This window comes from Indicator indicator, chromosome 15, assembly GCF_027791375.1.
Source record: "Indicator indicator isolate 239-I01 chromosome 15, UM_Iind_1.1, whole genome shotgun sequence".
In the NCBI taxonomy this organism is placed as follows: domain Eukaryota; kingdom Metazoa; phylum Chordata; class Aves; order Piciformes; family Indicatoridae; genus Indicator; species Indicator indicator.
Window position 1 is genome coordinate 8,798,999 of NC_072024.1, and position 26,863 is coordinate 8,825,861.

Here is a 26,863-nt window from a genome sequence, read left to right on the forward strand (position 1 = left end):
TCCCACTGCAATGTACCAGAATAAATATAGCCTGTGCCTCTTGCGGGGGCTGTTGCGCAGCAGCGTGGGGCTGCGAGGTGCCTTCTGCAAGGTATGGCAGGATAGCTGGAGTCAAGACTAGAAATCTTGTAAAAACAGGGCTGGAAGGACCTCAGCCTATCTAATTGTCTTTATCCCTTGAAGCAGGATTGAGTGTGCCCAGCTCATTCTTGGTGGAGTTTGTCCAGCTGATCCTTCCAGGGATGCAGGGACACAGGCTTCTGGATATCTGCATCCTTACCAGGACAGGGCTTTTTCCTCAGTATCCAGCCTAGCTTCCTTGCTGTAACACATACCTTTAGTTTCTTGTCATGGACACAGAGAATCAATTATTTTCTTCTTTGCAGCATATTTTTCCATGTTTTGAAGGCTCTAGTCATCTCTCAGAAAATGTTCTGTGGTTCCCTTCCCCAGGCTCATGTTTCTTGCCTTGCTCACCTTCTAGGGGGCTCCCCAAGTAGCTGGTGGCATTAGGGTGGATCTGCATTGCTCCAGAAAAAGGAGGATGCTCCCCCTGCCTCTTCCCTTGCCTACCTATCACTTTGTGATGCTTTGGCTTTTTTTTTTTTTTTTTTTTTTTTTACAGTGCAATACAGCTGCCTTTACTTGTGCTCAGCCCATAGCTCTCTCCACTGAGTGCTGAATAGCATCGTGCAAATGACTTAATGCACCTCCAGCCAAGCACTTTACATTTTAAGTTAAGCTATTGCCCTCAATAATGGAAACGTTTTGCCAACTTGATAATTGGTAGTAGATGCCACTTTGACCAAGGTGCAAGGGAGACTTTGCTATGCCTACACAAAATCGTTTTCCTTGCTTATCACAGCATGATTTAACTACCTGGTGTTGTTAGTGTTGCTTGATTAAGTTATGTGCTATGTAATTCCAAGTACAATTTGTGCATGGTAGTCACATAACACAAATTAAACATCTCTGAAGTGTACAGGAGTCACACATGTGAGCATCATAGAAATCCTTTTCCACTCTAATTAGCTCCTTTCCAGAAGAAAAGAAAAAGGCTTTTAAAAATGCAGCTCACTTCAGCGTGTAGCAGAAGATAATGTGTTGTGTGGGCTTGGACAGTGCCACATGATGGAGCATCATGCTGGGTGGTACAAAGCTGTGTCTCCTCCCTGCAGCAGTTTACTTCCACAAAGTCTGACATTTCTAAGGTGGCTGGTGAACCTAATGTGGGCAAGGATGGGTACAGCAGGAGGGGAATATCCTCTGCTGCACCCAGCTTCTCCAGACACCATCAGCTTCAGCTTGGACTCCCTTCCCAAAGCTTGGTATTAATACATGCCCAAGGGATGCAAAATTATGCCCTTTAAACACCACTGTAAAAGGCACTGCTCTTGACTTTTATGGATTATTATGTGAAATCATTTGAGTTACAAGCACCTTGGGGCACAGACAAATCAGGTTTCTTGTTACTTCTATTCTGCACTGAGTGGTACAGGGAGATCATGAGAGTTTGGTTATCACCAGCTAAAAAGAAGCCCTGGAGCTCACCAGGGTGCAAATGGGACAAGGCAGTTCCCAGGGAAGTGCAGGCTGCTGCAGAGACGTTTTTAGCCTAAGAGATTGGAGTGAGCTGTAGGGGAGCACTCAGTAGTGCTTTGGATTGTGAAGGTGATCTCAGCACCTTCACCCCCTAATGACTCAGTAGGGAAAAAAAAGGTTTCTCCAGCTCAGGGCTAGTTAGGGTAATTAAAGGTCTGTTGCTTTGCCAGAAGTTTAGGCAGAATTTGATGTAGTCAGCTAAGTTGTTTGCTTAAGTGATGTAATATCATGCCTGTTTTCCTCGAGCCCAAATTTCTGTGGCATGGAAAACAGGATGAAATGATCTGTGGCTGTCTGTGGAGAGCTGATGAGAAATGAGTGGTGGGGATGGCGGGGAGGCTCTTCAAACTGGCAGGGGATCTGCTGTGAGACCTGATGGTTTTGCTGCAAAAAGGGCCAGGGATGTGCCTACAACCTGCCTCGTGTGGCACGCTCGATAAACGGCCACCGCAGGCTCAGCACCTGCTTATTAAATTGTGCTGAAGAAAATAACCTTGACATCTAGTTTACCTGCTCTCAAAGGACTGTGGTTTGTATCTGGCTTTTTCTCTAAAGAACAAAAATCTTTATTTATATCTTAGGGATGAATTTTCTCTAGGCTTTTACATAACCAAAAAGCCTCAATGACTTGAAGTGTTTGTTCTGTTGATGGACATTTCCTTCAGTCTGAACTGCTGGACCATAATGGGGGAGGTAAAGTAGTAAGTTTAAGGTGGGATTTGTTTCTGTAAAGGTACAATGATTGTATAACTGCAGTCTGCTAAAAAACAATGAAAATATAAGCAGCTGTATTTCCCATGGTATAATGAATTTACAAGGCAAAAGTAACACTGAAGTATCACTCTGAAACAGAGGTAGGCACAGCTGAACCCACCAGAGCATGTGGTGCTGGTCTTGAGCAAGGGCAAGCAGAATCTCTGTCTCTGAGATCTTGAACTTCAAGGTATCTGAAAACCTCAGGAGTGTCTGTAAGAAGCAGAAGCCTGAGTGAGTAGGTTGCACAACAAGGACTTTACAGGCTTCTTCCAAGAAGATGTTATGTACATTTAGCTAGGAAGCAATAATACTTCTTTCTAGTTGCTTGCTCCAGAGCTGTCCAAGTGAAGCTAGGTATTTCCAAAGAAACTTCAAAAGAACACCTTCTGATTTTAAGCCCTTGTTCTTCCATCCCTGTAGAATTTAGCATGCACCATTTCCTTTTTCTTGTTATGCTGAGTCTAAGCCCTTGCTCTTCCATACCTGTACTTTTCTTGTGAACTATCCTACATTTGCACTAGGGATAGAAATGCAGCCTTAGTGCCCCATGCCAAGGGCCTTAGTGGTGTTGGCAACAGCTGTTCATGCAATAGCTGCAAGAAACTCTTTGGTAGCCACTTGGTTCCTTCCAGCTTGTTCCCAAAGTCTGTACCCAACCACCACATAGATACTGGTCCAAGGGTAGGCTAGTGCCATTGCTAACACCTCACTGGCTGTTTGCACCACTCCAGCTCTGACTCCCCATCCCACAGGAGATCCAGCCCTTCTTTGGAGCCTGTTGAACTTGGATCCTGGCTGTTCTCTCATGCACGCAGTCACTATGATTTGTGTGGTGCAGATGCTGGGACTGTCTTAATGCAGTTCTGTACCTATCAAAGGCAATCAACAGCATGGGAGGCTTTTTGGCTTCTTGGCTGCTGCTTCTGTCAGTAGTTCCTATTAACACTAATGGAAATCATACTCTGGCACCAGCAGCACAACACCCCCTGCTCTGCTGGTGCTCTGCTGTCTGACAGCGTGATGCCGCAGGATTCACAAGAATAGGATTGTGGAGGTAATTCCTTCTGTGTCACACAGAGATTTTACTGTGAGGGGTCTTGCTATCACTTCATGCATACTGTGCCAGCTTAATTTTCTGTTATTTTCTTTCTTGAGGAGAGCCCATAAAGCTGAAGAGCATAATGCCTGTTAATGCTGGTTCTGCAGGCACCAAGAATAAGGGAAGTAAAGTCTTACTTCTTTTGAACTCCAGCCTTTGGCACGGTGCTTTGGAAGGTTTCTCTGTGGCTCTGTGTAGCTACAGGGAATTTTGATCTCTCTTCAGCAGCACAGCAGCAGCCCCTGAGCAGGAAAAGCAGCCTGCGTCACCCATTCAAATATCAGCCCATAGGCAAGAGGATTTGTGCAGAGCCTTAGCAGCTAATTTGTATACAGGCTTAGCAGCTACCAAACCAATTCAGAAGTCTCCTTGGTCTGCCAAACAGGCTGGTGGGTGCCTTGCTCTTACTGACTCACGTTGGCTAGACATGAGTCTGGATTGCTCAAGATAAGCACCTTCATTCTGTCATACCCTTAATGCATACATCTCTCTGCTGTTAGCCTTTCTGTGCTGGTTTTATATTTTTCTGATGCTATCTTAAAGTTTGTTACTTGTTTGTTGTAGCTGGATGAATTTGGATTAATTTTTGCTTGCTTAAATCTCATTTCTGTGAAAATTGTCTAAAGGAGTTAATCACATGGCTCAAGAAAAGTAGTGCATGGTTTGAAAAGAAGTGATGGAGAAGATTAAAGGAACAAAAAGTTATTTTTGGCCCCTGAACTTAAGAGGAGCTTAGGTGTGCCCCAGGAGAAATGGGAGAAAGAAGTGAAATTGGAAGAAAGACAGTAACCTGAAAGAGTGACCTGAGCCCAGTACTTCTGCTTTTGGACTTGGGGAGCTTTGTCTACTCCTGAGGAAGACTTTGACTTTTGAGTCAGTGAGGGGAAAATATCTTCTCCAGTACTGGAGCTGGCCCTTTGCTTCCCAACAGGCAGTGATGCTGAAGTTCTCAGGTGACTTTATTTCCAGCTTCTCTGTCTTTTCTTTCCAAGATTTCTTGTGGGGGAAATTTGTTGCTAATTTTTGTTTGCCACAGCATGAATAATCTCTGGCTTTGCGAGCCTGCAGCCAGGGTTGTGGCTGGAACCTGGCAGCTTTCTCTGCTGTGTGGGTCAAGCCAAGTGCTGAAGCCTGGCTGGAAACAAATTTGAGATAGCACAAAGTTTCACACTGCTTTGTCCTTGTCTTCTCAGTGTGGGCAGGATACTTGCCCACTCAAGTAACTGAAGAATCTGAAGTTTGGAAACTGTGGGACAGGAGTGGCTGAACAGCAAACCAGCACTGGCATCACTGAAAACACTCTGCCAGTGGGAAACCACAGCTGTGCTGTGGGTATGGGCTTGGACATGTGTCTTCGCTGGAGCTTTCCTTTCATGCACACCCTAGCCTTGCCCAGCTTTCTGGAAAAAACCTTCTTGGTCACAGCTCAGCTTGGTTCCTTCTTTTTTTTATGGGGTTTGGAGGCCATACCAGATGAGCTGCATGAGCTGATCAAGCTACTGTGGTGATTCTTGCAGTGCCTGCCTTTACTTGTGCCCCCCAAGGACTCCCCCTCGCTCGCCATGCGGCAGCATGCCTCCTCACTCCCCCAGCTGCTAGGGAAGCTTATCCTGAGGGGTGTGAAGGCATTTGTGGTGGAGACAGCCATCGCTCAGGGCCACCTCCTCCTGAGCAGGCTGTGTGGGCCACTTTGGCAACACGTCACAGGGCCGTGTGCCAAGGGAGAGGCAATGGCTGGCAGTGCTGGTGCCTGCCCATCGCTTAGCACCAGCAGCCAAACTCCCAGTTCCTCTCATTCAAATATTTTTTGGGCACTTTCAGGTAAAAGACTAGATTCCTAGATCCTCAATTCTGCAGCTTTTATTTAAGCAGTATTTCAGATCAGTATTTTTCTGTACAATTTCCACAGGTACAGTTATCTCTAATTCTTTGGCGTAGGCTGAGTCTTCTAATAGGGATGTTTAAGTTTAAAAAAAAAAAAGAGTTAAGGAAGCAATCTATGCTGTAGGCTGAGGTGAGCTGGAGTTGCTGGAACTGTGTGTTCATGTACAGTACAGCGTGGGATCTATTTTGTGGTATTAAAGCACACGGGGTCATCCGCTCCAGCTGCCACTGAGCTTTGGGATCTGCCACCAGTGCAGACCTGCTTCCAGGACACAGCCTGTTCCTCATGCTTGCCTGAAGGAGGAAAATGAGAGCAGTGATTCAATGCATTGTGCTCACTTTGGGAGCTTATTTTTCCACTTTTTGTTGTTTTGACTCTTAAGGTTTCAGTGACCTCTTCTAGGGCTTCTGAGAGCAAGAAGTGAAGCTGCAGTATGGAGAATGCTGTAGGCAAGTTCTATCACAGCTGCCTTTTACAAAGAACAATTTGATTTTGTCTTTTCCTCTTTCTGTATGCCCACGTGTTTTCTGCTCCCACAGAAACTCCTCTGAAATTATATGCTTCAGATCTGCAGTAGCTGTGTTGCTTTTTGTGGGGGTTTCAATTTGTACTCTCGATGTGCAGACAAACTCATTACCAGATACAGTCACAGGCAGTTCTTCCCTCCTGCCCTTTAGGATTGTGCTCCACTACTTGTGCACATCTTGCTTTTCCTCCTTGGGCTTCTCCAGCCAGCGATAACGAGGACACAGAACTGTTGGAGTGAGTCCGGAGGAGAGCCACGAAGATGATCAAAGGGCTGGAACACCTCTGCTATGAGGACAGACTGAGGGAGCTGGGGTTGCTCAGCCCAGAGAAGACTCCAGAGGGACCTTATAGCTGCCTTCCAATACCTGAAGATACCCTACAGGAAGGCTGGAGAGGGACTTCTCATAAGGGTGTCTAGCAATAGGACAAGGGGGAATGGTTTGAAGCGGAGGGAGAGCACGGTTAGACTGAATCTTAGGAAGAATCTTAGGAAGGGTGGTGAGACTCTGCAATAGGCTGCCCAGGGAGGCTGTGGATGCCTCCTATCTGATGGGTGTTCAAGGCCAGGTTGGATAAGCAGCCTTGAGCTGCCAAGTCTAGTTGAGAGTTGTCCCAACCCATGGCTGGAGCAGATGATCTGTGAGGTCCCTTCCAACCTAAGCCAGTCTATGATCCTCTGTTGCAGGGATATCGGACTACTCAAGGGAAAAACAAAAAAAAAAAAAAGCAGGAGAAAAGGTACCAGTGTACACAGCAGATGAAACTGGCACCTCCAAATGCAAACTGAAACTGCAGCAACAGGGATGAACCCCAGCCCAGAAACTGGGGAAGAAACAAAAAACCTGGAACAGGAAACTTTACAAGCTCTAGAGTATATTACAAGTCCCATAAACCCCAGGCAACCCCTTTCCTGTCATACAGTGAGCTTGCTGCTAGTGTCTCTGTCTCCAGGCTGACTTGCAGATGTGTGCTGGGGAGGCATGTTGAACTGGGCCAGGTCTGACTGCATTTGCTCTCTGTGCCAGGGAGCCAGCAGAAGATGTTTTTATAATTGGATCCTGCTGCATGGGGCTGGATGACTGGTTCTGGGTCACAGTGAGCAGCTTTGGGGGATGTTGTTTAGCTCTAATTAAACTTGGCAGGACGGGAAAGGCAAAAGACATTGAGTATTCCAGCTGGAGGCACCAAGGGCAGAGGAGTAGTCACTCAGGAAGCTAGGATGTCCCTCTTGCTCCTGCCAGATGCCCCCAGGGGTGGTTTCAAGCACATGTTGGGGATGCCATCGTTTATTTCACTCTGTCAGTGAGTTTTACTGTGGGGAAGGCCCAAGTGCCATGTGTTGCTTAGACTCCTCACCCTGGAGGTCCCTGTCCTTCCAGTGATTCCTCAGCAGATCTCTCTGCATTGCAAGGCTCAGACTGATCACTGCAGCCTCCACAGCCATCAGCCAGCAAATGGCCTTTCTCTTGAAAATCATGCAAGCAGCTAATTGTCCTCTTTGCAGATGCCAGCATGGGGCCTGCACACACTCCATGTGCACCATAGTGAACATGATTTCCCTAGCTACATTTCATTTATATTTACAGACAAAACAGAGAAAGGGCCACTGCTTCCTCCAGCCTCCCCTGCTGAGTGAAAATCCTCTGGACCTGGAAATCTGAGCACTTGCTTGAACTAAACTAACCTTGGTTGGTATGTCCCTGTGAGGCTCACACCCTGTCTTGTTGCTGCAAGATTTGCCTCGTTCATTTTCAGCCTCCTGACATAAACTGGGTCCAAAGACTAAGGCTGTGGAAAGAAATTCGATAATTTTAACAGTGCCTTTGCTTAAAATAAATAATAACAAATTGCCTCAGTGGAACAATGTTATTGTAAATAGTGTTCCCTAATGTGTGTGGTGGATAGCCATTCATTCTCAGCAATTTCAGGTACATTACCATGCAGAGGTCTATTCCCTTGTCTCTGCCTGGCAGTGGGGATGGAAAGTTGTTGAAATGTTCTGTTTTCTTGTAGTAGTTTACTGCCTCAGAACAAACTACCTTTTACCAAACTTTTTATTCCAGCTCCAAACAACATGCCCCTCTAAAATCTGAGATTACTCACTTTAGCAGGAAATGTGAGGAGGAGGAGGAGGAGGTACACTAGAGTTTCACACCTTTTCCCTCTTGCTTTTCCATCTAGAAACAAGTTCTGTTCTGGCTTGACTGATTGATTGAACCTTTTTCAAGTGCTGTCTGAAGGAGACAGCTTTATCTTTTACTGGATCAGAGAAGCGTTTGGCTGTTAAGCAAATTTTCTTAAAATCTGGGATGTTTTCTTGCTTTTTGTTTGTTTGCTGGAGAAATCACAGCACATGCACAGAATAAGGGAAAATTTCAAACCTGACAAGTTGTACTTAGCCAGAACCCTGGTCAGGTCTTTTGATAGGCTCCTTTGAAAATGTGCTTTTTCTTTTTGGAAAAAGAAGTAATGCTCAAACCTGTGTGTGCTTCCCCTTCAAGTCCTGCAGCCCAGTTTCATTTTGTTGTAGACAGCAGCCCTGTGTCTTGGGGGGCCAGTGGTTCTTCCAGCTCCTGAGCAGGGCCAATGGGTGTGTGCAGGATGCCTACAGCAGGGCTCAGTGCTTCATCCATCTCTGACTGGAAACTTCTCTCCATTTATTGATATCTTGTTCACTCTCACCAAAAATATTCCCTCTCCTGGTATCTTTTTCACAGACCCAAACTGACACTTTCACTGAGGCTGAGGCACACTAGGAGCCTTTGAATTTCCATTCATGTCTGTCATTTCTGCTTGGTAATAACTGTTTTTAAAATAGCTTGTGGGGTGGAGGAGAGTCAAGAGTTTAATGATGAAAATGGTACAAAAAATGACTCCAGTGATGGTAGATGTACATTCCATTTTTTGAATATAAGGGACAAGACTGGGTTTTTTGTTTGGAGATCTGAAGAGTCAGTAGGGATTCTTTAGCTCTGGTTGTTTAATGTTTTCAAGTCAGCATGAACCACTGTATACATTAACCAGGAAGGGCAATTAGCTGCTGTGGGATGGAAGCTCTGCCTGGAGTGGGAACATCAGGATGGAAATAGTTCAAAGAGTGATTTAAAAGGGTCTTTCTAAAAGTAGCTTGCTTTTCTTCCTGGATAGCTCACCATCCTAGTCTGAGAGACTCTCAGACTGGTCATACATGTAGCCACTTCTGGAGGGAAGTGAAGTGCTGTTATTCTCCTTTCACAAGCAGGAGATGCAGCACAAAATAGCAGACAACTGGGTTGTTGGAGACCAGGACTTCTCTGGGTCCTGGGACACTGCCCTCCTCTGCTAGAGACTGATCAACACGGACCAGCTCATGTTCCCACCCCATCCCTCAGCCATTTTTAGAATTAATAAGTTTGTGAATATTTAGATGTCCTTACATTGTGTTTGGACCTTGCCTAACCTCTAAAGTAGTCCAAGAATTGAGATGCTTGGGTAGTATTGTCAGCAACGTGGGTTACCAACCTTCTGAGTACTGTATTGTCCAAACAACACTGACCAGGGTGGTGGGAAGAGGTTCTCCACTGTTACTTACTTCGTAGGAAGGGCTGAGAAGGTGTCTCTGGTCAAAGGGATGCTGGCCACATTGATCATCTCAGCAAAACCATTTGTTTTTATACAGTTCTTTCTTTTGGGCACCTGGGCATCGTTTGTGACTGTACCTTTGTAGCACTTGTAGGAGATTTTGCACAAAGCCTTTTTAATGATTAAATAAATAGAGTATCACCAATATCTATTGCAGATGATTGACCTGAGAAATTTTACATGCCTGTCTCTGACTAAGCAGGAGGCTTAGGGTTTTGTGGCCACTGGGTAATAGATGTGCAGCATCTGTACCCCAAACTGACTTTTCTACTTTCCTTGTTGATAAGGCTGTAAAACATCTAAGTTCTGGAAGCTGTCCTCAGAATATTATGAAAGAAATATAAATTCCAGCAGGCCAATGTGTCCCTGACTTCTCCAAGGGCTTCAGCATGGACCATGGAAAGGACCATGTGCACCCTTCCTCTTCCCCATGTGGGAAGTGAGAGGAGTTAATAGTATCTGTTATTTGTAGAGTGGTTAACCCAGCCTTAATCCTTGGATCACCTGTGATGTTCTCCAGCTCCACACCATGCCTTTCCACTATGCAGTATGCCATGGTCTTGAGACACGAAAGTATGGGAGGTAATGTCTTGGAAGCTGTGCTTTGTCAACACTCACAACCTTCAGGAGACCATGTGTTGTTTTCCATCCACAAGAAAAAGAGAAGGAATGAAAATGTTACTTCCAAGACTGCCTGCAGGGCTCAGGAAGAGAAGCCAGATCTCTTGATCATTTTTACTAGTTTAAGGTTTCTTTGAGGTTTCAGAGAAGTAATGGACTGTACCTACCACACATACTGCACTGTTGGAGTAAAAGGGCAGACCAACCCATTTTTATTACATTTCTAGAGGGCTCCTACACCAGTCACAGCAAACATGACTTGACCTGCACCTCTGACCAAGGCCCTTGCTAGCAGAATTTTCTTGAGAAGGCTTTGTAAGTGGTTGTTAATTTTCCCTCAAGACTCGGAGTTAACCAGAGGGGGACTGGAGGGAGCAAAGAAAGTGTTTAAGCTGGAGAGAGGAGGAGGAGAGAAGCCAGCTGCAGCATCTAGCCTGGAGAAGGCTTCAAGGAAATAAAGGAATTTATCTCCTGCCTTTGGGGCACCCAGTGTTGGGCGACTTTACATGTCACCCTGCCTGTCCTAGGCAGCCTCCATTCTATTTGCCTCCTGGTTTTATTTGCTAGCTGTATTTCTGCTAGTATTTTTATGGGTTTGGTTTTTTTCCTGTTTTATTAACAGAGCAGCCACTCTTTTACCACAGGCAGGATGATGCTGTGCTTTCTCCTGAAAGCTGCCAGATCATGATGATGTGTTTTATGCAGCAGAGCTCACCAGGCACAGCTCTTGTCACAGCAGAAGTCACCAGGGAGGTTTCTTAGAGCAGCACTTGCCCCCTCAGCCCATGCTCAATCACTGGCCCAGTATTTCATCATTGCTATTTCTTGCTTATATTTTGTGCTGGCTTCTCCATTCTGAGATCAAAGTGCTATCTTTATTGATTAATAAAAAAGTAGGGGTGTGTATCTGTTTGATCATATAGAGAAAAATACCCAGCAGGGCTAGATTGGTCTGTGGCCTCTATTGCAAACTCACTCTCCTAATAGCTTGTTTGGGTAAAATAAGATCCAAGGTGGGAGAAGTTCCAATTTTTCTGTGCTTTTGTCGGGTGGCTCCATCTTGGGGTTATTTGCTTGCACACCAGCTGCAGAGGAGGAACCAGCCAGGAGAAAAGAGAGACAATCAGGAGATGGAAACTTGCAGAGAGGAGCAGAAGTTCCTGCAGCTGCCAGAGCTGCTTTTTTCAGTAAGTGTGCTTGATCTTAGTAGAAAAGGGACCCTTTGCAGGGGGAGGTGCAGGATTGACATATATGCACTGAAAGGTAGGAAGTGAAGCAGACAGGGGCAAGGTATCTTTTGATGTGCCTACATCTAGGCTTGCCTTGTGGTGGCAGGTTGCAGAAGGAAGGTGTAGCTTGGAAAGCACACAGGAGAAGGTTGTCATGGCAAAGGCCCAGTCCCAAATCCCGTTTTTACCTTCCTCTTTTACCATTGTGCATCACTGTTTCAGAAAATAGGAGCATCTGTAACATTTTAGGTCTTTTATGTATGTCAGAGAACTGCGCCTAGCTGGCAGAGAGAATCATAGAAAAGAGATGCACTTGGGGATCGAGAGGACAAAAAGAGCATCCATGTATTTCAAAGAGAGCATCTTTGAGCCTGTGCTTTGTCTTTTCTGATAAACCTTCTACTGGATGTACTCTGGAGCAGTGGAAAGGAGAGATCTGTTCTGCTTGATCTAGGGACTCTCTGACTGCAGCTGGTCTAACCAAAGGGTTTGATGTTTTTACCTTCCCATTTCTTATCCAGCACTTGAACCTCTTTAAAGAAGAAATGTTCCATCAAGTGCCAAAATCATTCAGCACTCACTGTTCATGCTGCAAAGCTGCTGGAGTTTGCTTGTAATAACAGAGATATTAGAAGTCCCAGCAAGGATTGGAGTTGATGTTGTGGTAGTGCACTGCTTGGGTGGTAGCTGTGCAGCTGGGCAGAGGAGAGGGTTTCCTTTCCCATGCAGGCAGCTCTGGTGGGTTTTCTCACCCCAGTGGTTGTGTTGTTGAAGCAGATAATTACTGTTAGGTTGGGAAATACTATTCTTGGATTGTTGGGTTGCTTGGGTGAGAGGTTGGTTCAGTCTTTGAGCTGCAAATTGGTGCGGGGCTGCGGTGTAAGCTCCCAGGGGCTGTTTGTGTTGCTTGTGCCTGAACCCAGTCTGGCTCAGGCAAGTATTGTTCCTTGGAGGGTCCCTCTTGCTCTGACCCATCCCCATCATTGCAGGTGGACTGAGCAGGCAGAGCATGAGCTGCTGCCTGCAGAAAGGGTTGCGTGTGACTTTCTCTGTCCCATATGTGTAAACCCAGGCACAGTGATAGCACAGTTGGGTTTTTTGTTGTTGTTGTTTTTTGTTTCGTTTTTTTTTTCCCTGCAGCAAATCATCTGGGGACCTCTTCTGAGGGAGGAGAAGGGGTCAGCAGGGGTGGTGGCTGGTGCTGTACAAAAAGGATAAAGCATGGCTGAAGAGAGTGCGGGAAGTGTGGATGCACCAGGGCCTGTAAATCATGGGCAGAGCCAGGAGGCAACAAATCAAGTGCCCATGAAGAAGGAATTGTACAGACAGTGGTGGATCAGTGGGTGTGAGCACAGTGATCCACGTGTGGGCAGACCGTGAGAGCTGGCTCGGTATTCCTGAAAGATATATTGTGGCTATCAGAAACCAAAGCACAAGGAGCTCTCTATAGCAGCAAATCTTAAACCTCTCTGAAACAACAAGAAAATACACTGCTGGGTAGCTGGGAAAGGTTCCTTGAGACTGGCAGTTAATACTGCTCACTTATGTTAGCAGTGCAAAGCCAGCAGTGCTCAGCTGTCTGCAACACAGCCACCTCTGCCCAGGAGAGATTGCAATGAAGCCCCCAAATGTCACCCCCAGTGTGGTCCTCTCTCCCACTGAGGGGAAAACAGCATCAGTGCAAGGAGAATCTGATGTGTTTTCCCAGTGCAAAATAACCTGAAGTTGTTTGTTTTGTTTTTTTCCTAGTCTCATGCCTGTTGCTGGGGCTTCTGGCCTCTCCCTGGAGGCCAGCACTCAGCTGCTCTGATACCTCTGTCTCCTTCCCACATTATTCTTGTCATGGCTGGTTTTCAGACTGTGGAAGCAGTGATGATGAGGGATGCTTGTTAGGCTGGTTTAGCTTCTTCCTAAATCACTCGATGCTGAGGAATAATAAAGTATTTATTACGTGTTACAAAACCAAACCTGGAAGAACAGCAGAGTGAGCAGTTAAATGCTGCTCCTTGGTGGTGGTTTCTGCACAGCAGGTGCCCTAAGGAGGAAGAGCTCTGTGCTGCTCTTGGTCATGTGCTGCAAGCTGGTCTCTCTAGACAAAAGACAGAGGTGCTTCCCCTGGGAATTACCTGGAGGCCCCAGCTGAGCCAATTCCTTTGAGACGTGGGTGACACTCATGGGCTGAACCATCAGGCACTGGTGTGTAGCACTTTGGTGCATCCTCATATCCTGGCTGCAAGGCAGACCCTTCCAGTGGGATGCATGGATGCAAGAGCATCAGTGCACCAGAACACCTAGTCCTCAATCAGAGGTGTTGAAGCATGGCAGTAAAAGGGATCACCTCTCCACCACAGGGGTGCTTTTGCTTGAAAACCTCCTTCTACAGAGTTCAAATCTGACTGCTATTCCAGCAGCTGTCACATTGATGGATATGGCTTTGTTAGCTGGTTTGAGTGTATGTGTGCACAGCTGTGGATGAATTATTCTGTAGCTTGTCACTGACAAATCAATGGTTAGCCCTCAAACATTTGGCAGCCTGCAACCTAGGATGGCCTCTCCTTGTAAGTCTTCTGTTGGGTATGGTATTACCATAGCGTATTGCAGGTAATTCTGGGGGTCTCTGGCCCTGCTTTTAAAGCAGAGCTCCCTCCAAAACCAGCTTATGTCATGCAATCAGGCTGTGAAAACTTGCAAGGCTGGAGTTGCTACAGCCACTCTGGGCCCCTGTCACAGTGCTGGACCACCCTCACTGCAATATTATGCAAAAATTCTTACAAATTCTTATGAAACTCTCCTATCTACTGGCTTTCAAGGCATGTAATCTGCAGCTCTAGGACACTGCATGCTGTTGATGTGCATCATACAAAGCTTGGAAAGACAACATTCCTGCGAATGCAAGTCATCTTGTTTTCTTCACACATTCAGATTTGAAAGTTTGCTTGAAAAGAGTGAAAATCTGCAGAAGTTGTTCTAGTTCTTGGAAGTTCAACATGTGTAAATCTGGGAGCCTGCTTTGAGGCCATCCACGCTACAGCGTGGCGTAGATAACTCAAATCCAGCTAGCATTGTGTTGTGTGATGTAGGCCCTAAGCTATGAGCTGTGCAGCTGTGCTTACTCCAGTGTGCTCAGACACAGCAAAGCATTCTGGAGAGAGGATGGGTTAGTGAGGCACATTGCCATGTGTAACCTTTTTCAGGGAACATTTCTGTGGCAAGCAGCTGCTCTTTGCAATGCTCACGTTCCCCTGATGCAGGCAAAGTAGAGTGGAGACAACATGCAGAGCTGGTGCCAGGTGTTTGCTGGCTGGAACAGCTCTGGAGAGAATGTGCCAGGGCTCTGTGTGCTCAGGTTTGCATTTGGCTCTGGGTCAGATGGAATATGTGCAAAAATAACACATAAAAAGAAAGCTGCTGGTGAGCATTTGTCCCGAGGAGGTTGGTGATTGTGTGATTCTGTGGTGTGACATTTGCTGAGATTTGCCTCAAGCAACTTCAAGAAATTGACTCCACGCTTTGCTTGTGACTGTGGTGGAGACGTGGCACATGCCAGAGATTGTTCCAGCCTGTTTCTGAGGTTGCTACATTGTGCTGGGCATGCAGGTTCTTTTCTTTTTTTTTTTTTTTTTTAGTTTTTAAGACCAAGAAGTTAGGAAGCTTTTGGATGCCCAGCTCTAGTTGCTGTAGACTAGTGGCTCTTCCCCATAATTTAGTCTATTTATGGCAATGAACACTTACCAACAAGCTTCTTATAGAAAGCTGTGCAGTCCACTGGTGATACCAGCCCAAAACTCTGTGGGTGCCCTGCCTAATACCTGTGCCAGGAGTTTGCTGTCAGTGATTCCATTACATTTTTAATTTGCTTGTGTGTATCTGGTGCAACTTAAGTATTTGCATGCCTCAGACAGAGGCTGTGAAATACTCTGCTGCACAAACACACCACAATATTAATTTGTGAGAGTTCACTTGCGTCCAGAGCCACTGTATGGAGCAGGTCCAGAGGAGGCCACAAAAATGATGAGAAGGCTGGAGCACCTCTGCTGTGAAGAAAAGCTGAGAATTGGAGTTGTTCAGCCTGGAGCAGGGAAGGCTCCAGGGAGACCTTATTGCAGCATTTCAGTACTTAATGGGGCTTATAAGAGAGATGGGGACAGACTTTTAGCAGGGGCTGTTGTGGCAAGACAGGATGCCATGTTTTTAAATTAAAAGGTGGTAGGTTTAGGATAGGGATAAGGACTAAGTTTTTTTGCATTTGGAGCACTGACACACTGGCACAGGTTGCCCAGAGAGGTGGCAGATGCCTCATCCCTGGAAACATTCAAGGTCAGGTTAGATGGAGCTTTGAGCAGCCTGATCTAGTTGAAGATGTCCCTGCTTACTGCAGGGTAGGTTGGCATAGATGATCCTTAAAAATCCCTTCCAACCCAAAGCATTCTGTGATTCTCTGCAAGCAGGGTGTTCTGCAGCCTCTGTCGAGTGCTGTTGTTTCTTTAACAGCTGCCATGCACTGAAAGTAGTTGTAGGCAAAAGCAGCAAGGATTGGGAAAGCAAGGGAAGGTAAATAAAGTAAACTTCTTCCATTCACCACAGTCCTCCTGCTTACTCCCATGTCTCTACTTGTCTCCTGTGCAATGACTGCTGGAATTTGTATTTGTATCGGGGCAGGGAGTCTCTGCCTCACCATTCTTACATGCAAGGAGCCTGCAGCCCAGCAGGTTTCACCTCCTGCCACAGCTAGTGAAAGGCTGTGGTGTTGTACTGATGCATTCTGAAGGGGAAGTAGTTCTGGTTTTGTAAGCACGTTACTGAAGGTAACTGAGAAGTGGGTTGTCTTGGCTCCTTAGTGGCCTTTCTGGACCTGCAGAAGCTGCTGGTTTGCTTTATGTGGATTTCTAGTTGATCACTGGTGCCTCTAATAGCAGGAGATAAAATAACACTCCTGCCTTTAAAGCCCTGAAGTTCTCAGGTGAGCATTCAGGGTCTGTGCTCTTCTAAGCCCATGCATGGGTTGATGATGCTTGGCCCTGCTTTGAAGTAGGGCATTGGGGCTGAGGCTGCTCCCCTGCCTCTGCCAGAGAGGTGCTGCCTGATGGGTTCTTCTGGGGTTTGGCAGCAAAGCCCTTGGCACCTGACGGGGAGGGATGAGACATAAAACAGGAGGTGGAATGTGCTGGACAGATTTCATTGACTGGTGGGTCTGACCACCCTCTGCTTCCCAGCTGGTGCTGACTTTCTGCCGCTGTGCTGCAGAAGCTAAATTTGAAATGAATGCAGTTTAATTTCAGCTCAGATTGACTGCTTTCTTGCTAATGTCCATAGCAGTGGCACAGGCACAGATCAATACACCAGCGCTCTTTCACGGTCTGGTGGCCATGGAAGACAAAGGCTTCCGTTAGCCAGAGCCTGGGCTGTGCTGCAGCCTGGTGTGATCAGAGGGGATCGCCTTTTTCCTGGATGGGGAAAACACACAGAGCCTGGGGGCGAGGAGAAGGCAGCTGACACTCTGGTAGAGACAGATCTGATGATTCATTTCCACAGTGCCCAGGAGCTCCTCTGTGAGCTGCGTATTGGGAGCTTCTAGGAATTTCAAGACGCACCTCTCGTTTTGAAGGTGGCCCATTTGGTTCTGAGGAAGAAACAGAAAATAGTGCTGCCAGATGGCATTATGGGAATTGAACAAGCAAGGGAGATTGTCCTAAGAGAGAACCTGGAAAGAAATATAATGAAAAATACCACACACGTTTTAAAAACCCTAAATTAAAAGCCTCTTAGCTCAGATTATCAGTGCTCTTAGCGTGTCTTTTCTTGTGCTGATTTCAGTGTTACCTGCAGTTTTCCTGTTCCTTTTCTTGGTTTCTTACAGCCTCTATTACCCTGTCGTTTCACAATGATTACTAATGCAAAATCCTTAATACTTTTAATTAACATCCTGCTTTTCTCTCCTTCCACATAATTAAATGCTTAATAAAAACAGACCTAGCACCTTCCCACAGGTGTCTCCAACCTGATCCCTACATTGTCTTTGGCTTCTCTTATTGCTGACCCAGTTTTCGATTCCGTCAGGACCTTCCATGGGCTTAGATAGGTTTGGAGCCTAATTTACGTCTGGTGCTGGGTGTATTGCCTAAGGGATCATGATATTTAGGGTGTTACTGGCAAATACCACAAAGGGGGTTAGGTGCCTGACATGGCAGATGGATTCTTAGAGCCAAAATTTAGATCCTGCCAGCCTTAAAGCCAGGAGGTTTTGGCAGTGTTTTTTCCACAGGATTCTGTGCAGATGGTGCCCAGGACTGAGGTGGGCCTGATTAGAGGGACAGTCCTTGCTCCAGCCCTGTGATGCTGAGCCTTGTTGTACACGTCAGACTCTGAAGTGTGTTATGCTGTTTTGGGGGTGGGAATGACCCATTTTTCCACAATCTGCAGGGATGGCAAAAGCTGTTCCATGTTTTCTGAAGTCTTTTCTTTATGTCACTTTGATGAACACCTCTCCATAAGCATGAGGATAAAGTAATCTCAGATTATCACATCAAATTGGCATTGCTCACTAACCCTCCTCAGCGTGGTGCTGTAGAATTAATTACCGGTATTCATGACGTTCGTTACTGCAGTCCCTGAACACCCCACATGGAGCATCATCCAGATCCAATAATATTTATTGTTGCAGTTTTCAAGTGGTCCCTCTCCTGCTTTTTATCACAAGCTGTGTTTACCAGGCTTCATCATGCTTTAGTCATTTAGATATCTGTAGTTTTCAGTACTTTATTCAAAGCTATTTAGACAGAACCGTTAATTTTAGCTTTCTTTTCCATTTTAATGGAGGTTTTCTTCTACTGGCATGTAAGTGAGGAGAAGCCACTCTTCTTTAGACCTTTTGGTCATTAGTAGATAGTTGTCCTAATTCTTACTGCTTTCTTTTCCCTTTAAGTTTGAAGCTGTCATATATACATCCTGTTTGTGTCTTTCTCTCCTGTCTAAATTAATTCTTATCCTCAAACCAGAAGTAACCCTGTGGTAAACCAAGCACAACTACATTTAAATCCCTGCAGCCCTTCAACATGAGTGTTATCTGCATTCTAAGATGTTATGCTGGCAGTGCTGGTACATGAGTTATGTGCCTGCTGTGACAATGCACTACAAGCTGAAGAAGTGGGGGTTTTTAGCTATATCTGTTTTTAAATTGACAGTTAAATTGGCAAACTAAAGGCATGTTGTCTTAAAAGGCTGGAATAAACCCTTATAAACTTTATACTGATGTCATCATGCCAAAATTAGAACTGTCTTGCAGGTTATACCAGCTGTATGCTGGACAGAAACTGTTTTGAGCAGCAGAGACAGCAGAGAAAGTCCTTACTGGAATAAAGAGAACAGATTTGCCCTTGTGTGATTTCTTTGGCATTAAATTCTTTCACCACTGTTCCTGACTGGTGCTTTGTATGTGACAAGCAAGGAAATAAAGTCCCAAGGACCTGGAGTGCTGATGGGTGTCATCCTCAACAGCCAGCTCTCAAGGCTTTCAGTCTGGTGATAAAACCTCATCTTCTGAAGGGGAGATGCTAAGTGAGGAAGAGATTGCACTGAAACAGTTTTTTCCAGGCATGCAAACAGCAGCTTGCTTTTGGCTTAGGTATATCTGAAGCAGTAAAAGTTGTGGGCATTTTGTGGTGTCAGATATGTTTAGAAATTAAGTTCAGGGTGGTTTTAGGTGCACTCTGGGCAGCCTGATCTAATGGAGAATGTCCCGGCTCACTACAGGGGGGTTGAACTAGGTGACCTTTGGAGCTCCCTTCCAACCCAACCCATTCTGTGATTTTATGATTCATGATGCTTCAATGAACTTGCCAGGGTGCATGTACCCACAGGTGGCTTATTCCTCATCTGCTGCTGCTGTCCCCAAAGGAAAGCAGAAGGCACATTATAAGTACCCCAATCAGGTATCACAGAGGAATGAGTGGGGGCTTTTTCCTCATGCATAAATCTTTCTTGACTAATTTCCTCCATTTGGCTTGTTTTGCAGATAAGTAAGCAGCAGCTCCAGACAATCAAAGATCGTTTCCAGGCCTTTCTCAATGGAGAAACTCAAATTGTGGCAGATGAAGCATTTATAAACGCCGTCCAGAGCTACTACGAGGTAAGGAGAGAGAGTACAATATCCATTTGAGTCCCTATTCTCACCCCTATTCACAGATGGAGTCTAACTCTAAACAAATAGGTTGCCCTTTATGAAATGGCACAAAGCAAAGGCAAGTGCAAGGCCTCTTCTGTCTGGTGTCTGATACACCACAAGGTCTGTGAGGTTTAGGGTTTCAGCACACAACCATGCAGCAACCCCTACACCATGGTGTATTCTATAGATTGATTGTGGAGCAGATTGTCCTTCTTTTAAGCTGAAAAATATCTTCCTGACAGGTTTAAGCAGCGTGTTCTACAAAAGGGAAGAGGGTACAATTTAAAATAAATGTCACATATTGTATGTATGAAAAATTCTCAAGAGAAAACTGGGCAGCACATTCAGTTCTTGCTGAAGCTTTTCCATTGTGTCTAATTGACTGTGGGATTTTCAACGAGAGCCTTGTCTTTTCTGTTTAGAATGACAAGTCCTGTAAAGCATAGAGGGAAGGAGGAGGATGTGTGTCTAGAAAAACAGAAGAAACCAAGGAACATGGAGCATCATTCGTAATTGATCAAAAGAATAACAATGCAAATGTGTCTGTTTGTACCCCTTTGTATGCAGCCCATAATGCTGCTTTTCATGTCATTTCTCAGAAGGAAGGAACTTCTGGTTTTTGAAGGAGATCAGTGTTTGTGATCTGTATGAGAAGTGTTGCTTACTTTTTTTGCTAGCCCTTCTGTGAGACATTGGTCTTGCTCCCTAGAGCTGTTCTGTCATAAAAGATGAGCATTTTGAATTTCCTACATGAAATATTTCTCTGACAGTGGAATCTAAGGGGGTCCAAAATCACATACTAAAACTGAAGAGAATTTAAACTCTCTAGAAAATGGGGGCAGCTGCTTCTGTGTAAGGAAAGCACAAATTTTCTCTGGATTAACTGCAGTAAACCAGTCTAATAATTACTACTTCATCATTCTCTGTACAGAAAGGAAGGTGAGAGTAATTTATATCTCTTATCAGAAAAGAAATTGCAGTTTATCATAGCTTCACCAAACAGATGTTCTTAGAATAAGTTTTCAGAATGGCATGAGCTGCATTTTAGAATGTCTGTCCCAATAAGATTATTGGGCAGGAAAATTAAACTTCTTAAAAACAGGCAGAATATGTCCTTGTTTCACTGGTGGGTCTGGCTGAAAGTGTGTCCTGACCAGTTCCAGTATGCTGTATTTTTACCCCAAGTGATCAAACTTACACAGAGCAGTTGATCAGGACTAGATCAGTGCTAGATGTCCATAAAGCCTGTGTCTTCGGTTCAACTGAACACTTCACTTGCTCTGTCCCACTTAAAACAGGCCACAAAAGGCATAATGCATTGCTCTGAGTCCTTTAGCACAACTTTCTTTTTCTTCTGTTTAACTGTTGGTCTCCTTTAATTTACAGCCATATACTTTCATCTTCTGTGCAGCTGTAGCATGAGTGCATGAGTCCTCCTCAGCACCATCTGCAGTGGCTCAAGGTAGAGCCTCACTGCAGAAAGCTTCTGCCCCCTCACAATGCCTCAGCAGCATTCCCTCTGTCCTCTCTTCTCTGCAGAGTGGTGCCCACCCAGGCTGTGTGATGGCTTGGAAAATGCTAAAACTTGGCTTTTTGCTCAGCAGAAACTGGCCTTCTCTGTGCAGGACATGACTGGTGTTTCTAAGGGGTCTGCTTAGGAACATTGCAGAATAGGTTCATAACCTGGAGAATGATGGAGAAAGAAGGAGGTAAAGGTGGTAGTGTGGGTCAGGAATGTGTTTGGTCCTGCCCTGAATGTGCTCACACACACTCTGCTGTTAATGTTGCTGTCAAGGGATAAGCTTGTTGTTGTCAGTTTTAGACTAGTTCATAGGCTGCTATCAAATGAAAAGATTGAGTGATCTGAGCAGACTGTGCTGCTGATCTGCAAAGCATCACTGTGCCTGCAGGAATGCTGCAGAACCATGTGTGTGAGACAGGCACAACACATTCCAATAGACACTCCAGGAGAACTTGTCTCTTGTCCTTTTGCTTCTAATGGGTAAAGCTTCATCTCTCAGCTAGCACTCTGTGCAGCAGTCCCTTCAGTGAGTATTATGGAAATGCTTTGTTAGACCCATTTCCACTCTGCTGTTGGCAGATAGAGTAGGGGCCACTCATGATATTGAGGGCTATGTGGCAAGAGATACGAGACTCAGTTAATAGAAACCAGTTCTCTTCTGCATGGGCTGGTGTAAGATTTTGCTTCAGCAGCTTTTGACTCCTGGCAGTCCTTCTAGGCAGTCTTGCAGCTGGACAAGTCACTTATCTTCTAAATAAAGGAGCTCACTCTACAGGACAAAACACCTCTTTTATCTTTTTTTATCATCCTATTTCATGGTCTTTTTCTTCTGCCTTGTGTCAGACTGATGTTCCGCCACACCTGCCTCCTCTGCCAATCGCAGCCCTCCTTTGTTGGCTGCTGCCCTGCACCCAGGGTGGGTAAATTGGGGCTGAGGGAAGCTGGGGAACCAGGTCCCTCTGCTCACAGTGGCATCATTCCAGCCACAGGCATGAGGACCACAGCTAATTGCAGCTGCTGGTGCTGGCAGGTGTGGGAAGTCATTAGTGCTGTCACACAGAGTCAGGCCAAAGGAGCCTGAAGGATGATAAAGAGGGAAGGTGAGAGCTGAGGATGCTGCAGTGGGGCCGTTCATCATGACCTCCCACCCTGTCCAGCCACCAATGTGCTGAGGCCTTCCTGGGCTGTGCTGCCAGCTTGGCTTTTGATAGTTCTCACCTGTTACCTAAAAGCACCTCTGTGCACCCAGTTGCCATCACTCATAGTTAAGCTCTACAAGGAAAGAAAACGTGTGCTGGTATCATTTCAGTGTGGACCTTAGATGCTGCTGGTGGCATCCTGCTTATTTCATCTGCCCTGCAGATTGCCCTCATCAGCACAGTGATGTTGGAAGAAAACAGCCCAGCTCTTCCTCAGCACCATTTCTGGGCTGGTCTTGGAGCAAAATCCACTACTACTCCTGACAGATGCCTGTGCCATCAAGCATCTGGGAACATGGAGTGCCATGTTGCTGAGTGTTATAAAAAAAAAAATCTATGCTGTCCTTAGGTCATCCTCAAACTCTTTAATTATTGAGAGCTGACAGATACACCCTGGTGCTGGCACAGCTTCTTCCCAGCCTTCTGTATTCATCTGTTCTCAGCATCATTAATAAAACAGCAGTTCTTGCTGGGCAGTGATTGCTCTCTTGTGTTCAAGGCCTGGGAAAGGAGAGCCAACACAATATTCTCCTGTCCTTCTCTCACCCTTCAGTTCTATGTTGCTCCTATGGCATTTTCTGGTGCGCAGGGGTCTGTTTTATGTTTTGACCCTTCTGGTGTTGTTGCAGTGGGAAAAAACATCTTCAGCAAATGCCTTCTCCCTCCCTTCTGCTCTCAGGGTCCTGCACCTGGCAAGATGCTTCCTCTGCAAAGCCCTTCCCAGGCAGCCTCAACCCATACTGAATCATTCTGTGCTGCTTCAGCAGAGCCAGAGCAGGAAAGGATTTGACCTCATCCTTCTGTGGCTATTCCACCTTTTAGTGACCCTCAGATGACCAGTTACCTTGGTGTTTATCCAGCAGATTGCAAAGTTCAGGCCATTCCTCCTTGTTCTTTCTTGGGGTGTTTTAATGGTGCTCTTGCAGTACTGGTTGCCCAGGTCAGAAAGACTTGGATATGGGAGAAGTGGGGACAGAGACAAGATTTAACTGAAGGTCACATTAAATTAATTAATACAACACCTTTCCTGTCATGTGGCAGCAGGGCAGCCTGCAAAGATCTCTGGTGTAGTAGCTTAATATAAACCTGGTCCTTGCACTGGTCAGAGGTTTCCCAGGGGCCTGGCTACCAGGTTAAATGCAGTGCAATGCTGTTGACTTCAGTAGGATGACTGTGCTGCTTCTATCAGGGCAGAACTTGGCTAGGTGAATGCAATTGTGCAAGAACTTCCTTATTAAAATATTTGGTAGAGCAAAATATAATCCTGCTTTCCCAAAGGGCATTAATGCATCCAGTGAGGTGCAACCACTATATCAAATGAAGTCCTAATGGCATCAAAATGTTTTCTTTTGTTTTAGTGGACACAATGCAGAAGCTTCTCCTGATTTCATTATGCTTCACAAGGTACAGGTGAAGCCTCTCTCCACCTGGCAACATGTGGTTGTTGAGTGAGCAGTTGGGAAGTGTTCTGGCAGTCAGTTAGCAGATTTTGTGGTACTTATGGGGAAGTTTCTCTTCTTTTTTTTTTTTTTTTTTTAACTGACACCATTTGAAGTTACCCATTTTTTGCAGGTGTTCCTGAAAAGTGACCGTGTTGCCAGGATGGTGCAGAGTGGAGGGTGCTCAGCGAATGACTCCCGGGAGGTCTTCAAGAAACACATTGAGAAGAGAGTGCGTAGCCTGCCAGAAATCGATGGCCTCAGCAAGGAGACAGTCCTGAGCTCCTGGATGGCAAAGTTTGATGCTATTTACCGTGGGGAAGAGGACCCCCGTAAGCAGCAGGCCAGGATGACAGCAAGTGCTGCCTCAGAGCTCATTCTCAGCAAGGAACAGCTCTACGAGATGTTCCAGAACATTCTGGGGATCAAGAAATTTGAGCATCAGCTTCTGTACAACGCATGTCAGGTAAGATCTTTCTCCCAGGCTGGGTGGTAATGGAAGGGCAAGGACTTGCCAAGGGGAAAATACTGCTGTTATGAATTGGAAACTTTGTGTCTGACCAGACCATTTTTCAGAGAGCTTCCCCTAGGGAAGGGGATTTTGGTTTGTGGTGGGACTTCTGCACTATCAGTTATGTTCTGGCAGTTCAAGTGAGCCTTCACTTGCTCATGCTTGTTTTTTCTCTTGGTTGGTTGCTTAGGGTTTTCTGCAGATGTTTTAGAAGGTCTTTATATAAAGTTTTCTTTCCCGAAATCCCATAGGATTACTGAGATGGGAAAATTTTATTCCTTCATCTCTGTGTCTGGAAAATTTTATTCCTCCATCTCTCCAGATGGAGGTCTGGATGAGCAGGTCTTTGATGGTGCCTAAGTGGGCTGTTTTGCTGTGACTTTCTTGTCTTTCCTCTTTCACATCACCAATCTAAATGAGAGAAGAGCATTCTGGCAGCCTGCGATAACCTGATTTGTACTTGAAGCTCAGATGCCTCTGGGGTGTATGCCTTATGCAAACTCACTTATTGAGGTTGTATGGGTTCTCCTTAAGTAGAGGGAGCCTCTGGGATGCCTGTATGCCTGTGGTGGAAGGAGAGAGCATCCCAAACCCCCATGACCTCAGGGGTGGCTCTGCTTGCACTATGACTTCCCAGACTGATTAAAACTCTTCCCATTCCTCTTTTTTGCTCCTCCAGTAAGAACCAGTTCCCCAGATATTTGGAGCTGGGACTCTGCAGTGCTGGTTGTATTCCTAGCAGCCTTTGCTGAGGGCTGTGTGTGGCTGTCCAGGCTGTTGGTGACCCAGATTATGGTCCCCTGCTATTGGATATAAATATCCCAGGCAGGATAAAGCATGTCAGAGTCATGGGGAGGGTAAGGTAATGCTGTGGAAAGTTTTCAGAGGAGCAGCAGACCTCAATCTCTTCCCTGTAATTCAGGGCTTCTACTTCTTATTGAAATTAATACATTTGAGACCAATTCTGTCTGTCTTCTGTCTAGACATTTCCAATTCTTGTCAAGACATAGAAAATTATGTTTGATCTGTTTTTCTCCTGTAAAGAGTTTAATTATCTTACATTTGATCTTCTTCAGCTCAGACCTTAGTGGCAGAGTGGGAAGAGGATAATAAATGTCCCTGAGTAAGGTGTCTTCATAGCAAAAAGCCAACAGCAAGGATTACATCAGTCCTCACAAATTGTGTTTACAAACCAGATTTTGTGTCTCCATCCTCTGCTGGAGGAATTTTTTTAAATCAAGCCCACAGTGCTTTCAGTGATGTGCTGAGAGCTGAGTCAGTTCTGCAGTGGTTTTTAACTTAAACCAACTCAAGCCCCATGTCTCTCATTTTTCCTTGCCCTTTGCTTGGCACCACTTGGGTGGTTTTGAGTGAGTGTGTGATCTTCCTTTCTGGTTCCCAGTGATACAGAAACAATACTTAATTATAGCTGCCCTGATGTCTGCTTATGAGAGCCTTTCTGGCTGACACCACAAGCCCAGCGGCTGCTCCCCATGAACTGCCCTGTTGCATCAAGCAACCTGTTTCCTGGTTTTACTCTGAAAGTGAATGATTTAATTGTGGGTCTTTTCTAATACTCAGAGGGAGCAAACCTATAATTTAAGCTTTTAGAGAAAGACATAATTTCTGTTGAAAGCAAGTATTATTAGCACGGGAGCTACTCTGTGTTTAATACCTGGATACTGAGAATTGCCTATGCAGAAAGGAGAGCCCTTTATAGAAGGCACAGCTCAGAAAGCTGCAAGGCCAGCAGTCATTCAACTGATATTTTCCTGGGGTACAGTGTGAGTGGCTACAGTGCTGTGCTGCTTGTGTGGTGTGGTGGAAGCCTGCCCTGTGGAGACATGAGGCAGAAGCAGGTTGCTGCTGCTCCTGCTACCATTAGGTGCTGCAGGGAAGGCAGCAGCAAGCACCTAGGGAAAGTGCATGCTTTGCTGCTACCTGTGCTTCAGTGCTGCCTGTGGTCGTGCCATCTGGGCTATACCAGAGGGATCTTTGTAGTGCTCTGGCTATTCTCAGTCCTTAGAAGAGCAGCAGCAGCAGCTGCTCTGCGCTTCTGGTCTTGCAGTGAATCACTGAAATTCCTGTTGACCACTACTCCTTCCCACAGGGTCTCAGCCATCGCTTGGAGCCAGCCTGCTGTAGGGATAAGTAAAACCTATTAACCTAAAAATGTTTTCATTTGCTGAGCTTGTATGGGCAGTTCCTGGCAAAAGTCAATGGTGCATGACACTTGACTAGCATGTTTTCTACAGCAGAGCTGCAAGGGAGAGCAGAAAATGGTATGCAATGAGCAGTGTTTCAGTAACCAGCCCCTTTACCCCCATGAAAGCTTTCTCCTGATCTCTCATGATGAAGCATTGGCATCAGCCCTGAAACAGGGGTTTTTTTTTCCCCTTTTCCTTTCTAAACATTAGTAGCAAATTATTTCCTACTCCGAAAGTTCTTGATGTTTGCACAGGGCAAATTTCAAAGCCATTAGAGCAGCTGGGTGCCTGATTACTGCAGGCTCGAGATGCAAGCCAAGCCCAGGGCATTGCCCTTCACGGCTTGGAAACTCTTTTGTGCCATAACCCCTTGGACTGTGCTGCGCTGCGCTCACCAACAGCATCTCTGATCTGGGAAGTCTGGCAGCAATTAGGGAGCCAGAGGCACCTGCCAAAACCACAGCACTAAACCCAGATACATCT

At 45.7% G+C, this 26,863-nt stretch overlaps 1 protein-coding gene across 3 annotated transcripts in view; it reads left to right on the forward strand.

Moving 5' to 3' along the window:
* CADPS (calcium dependent secretion activator) overlaps positions 1-26,863 on the forward strand; it is a 218,687-nt gene that overhangs the window by 25,192 nt on the left and 166,632 nt on the right. For all 3 annotated transcript variants that reach the window (XM_054387509.1, XM_054387508.1, XM_054387510.1), the window contains exons 2-3: positions 19,353-19,466; positions 23,796-24,128. In XM_054387509.1, the coding sequence (XP_054243484.1) occupies positions 19,353-19,466; positions 23,796-24,128 (447 nt within the window). The remainder of the gene's footprint in view (positions 1-19,352; positions 19,467-23,795; positions 24,129-26,863) is intronic.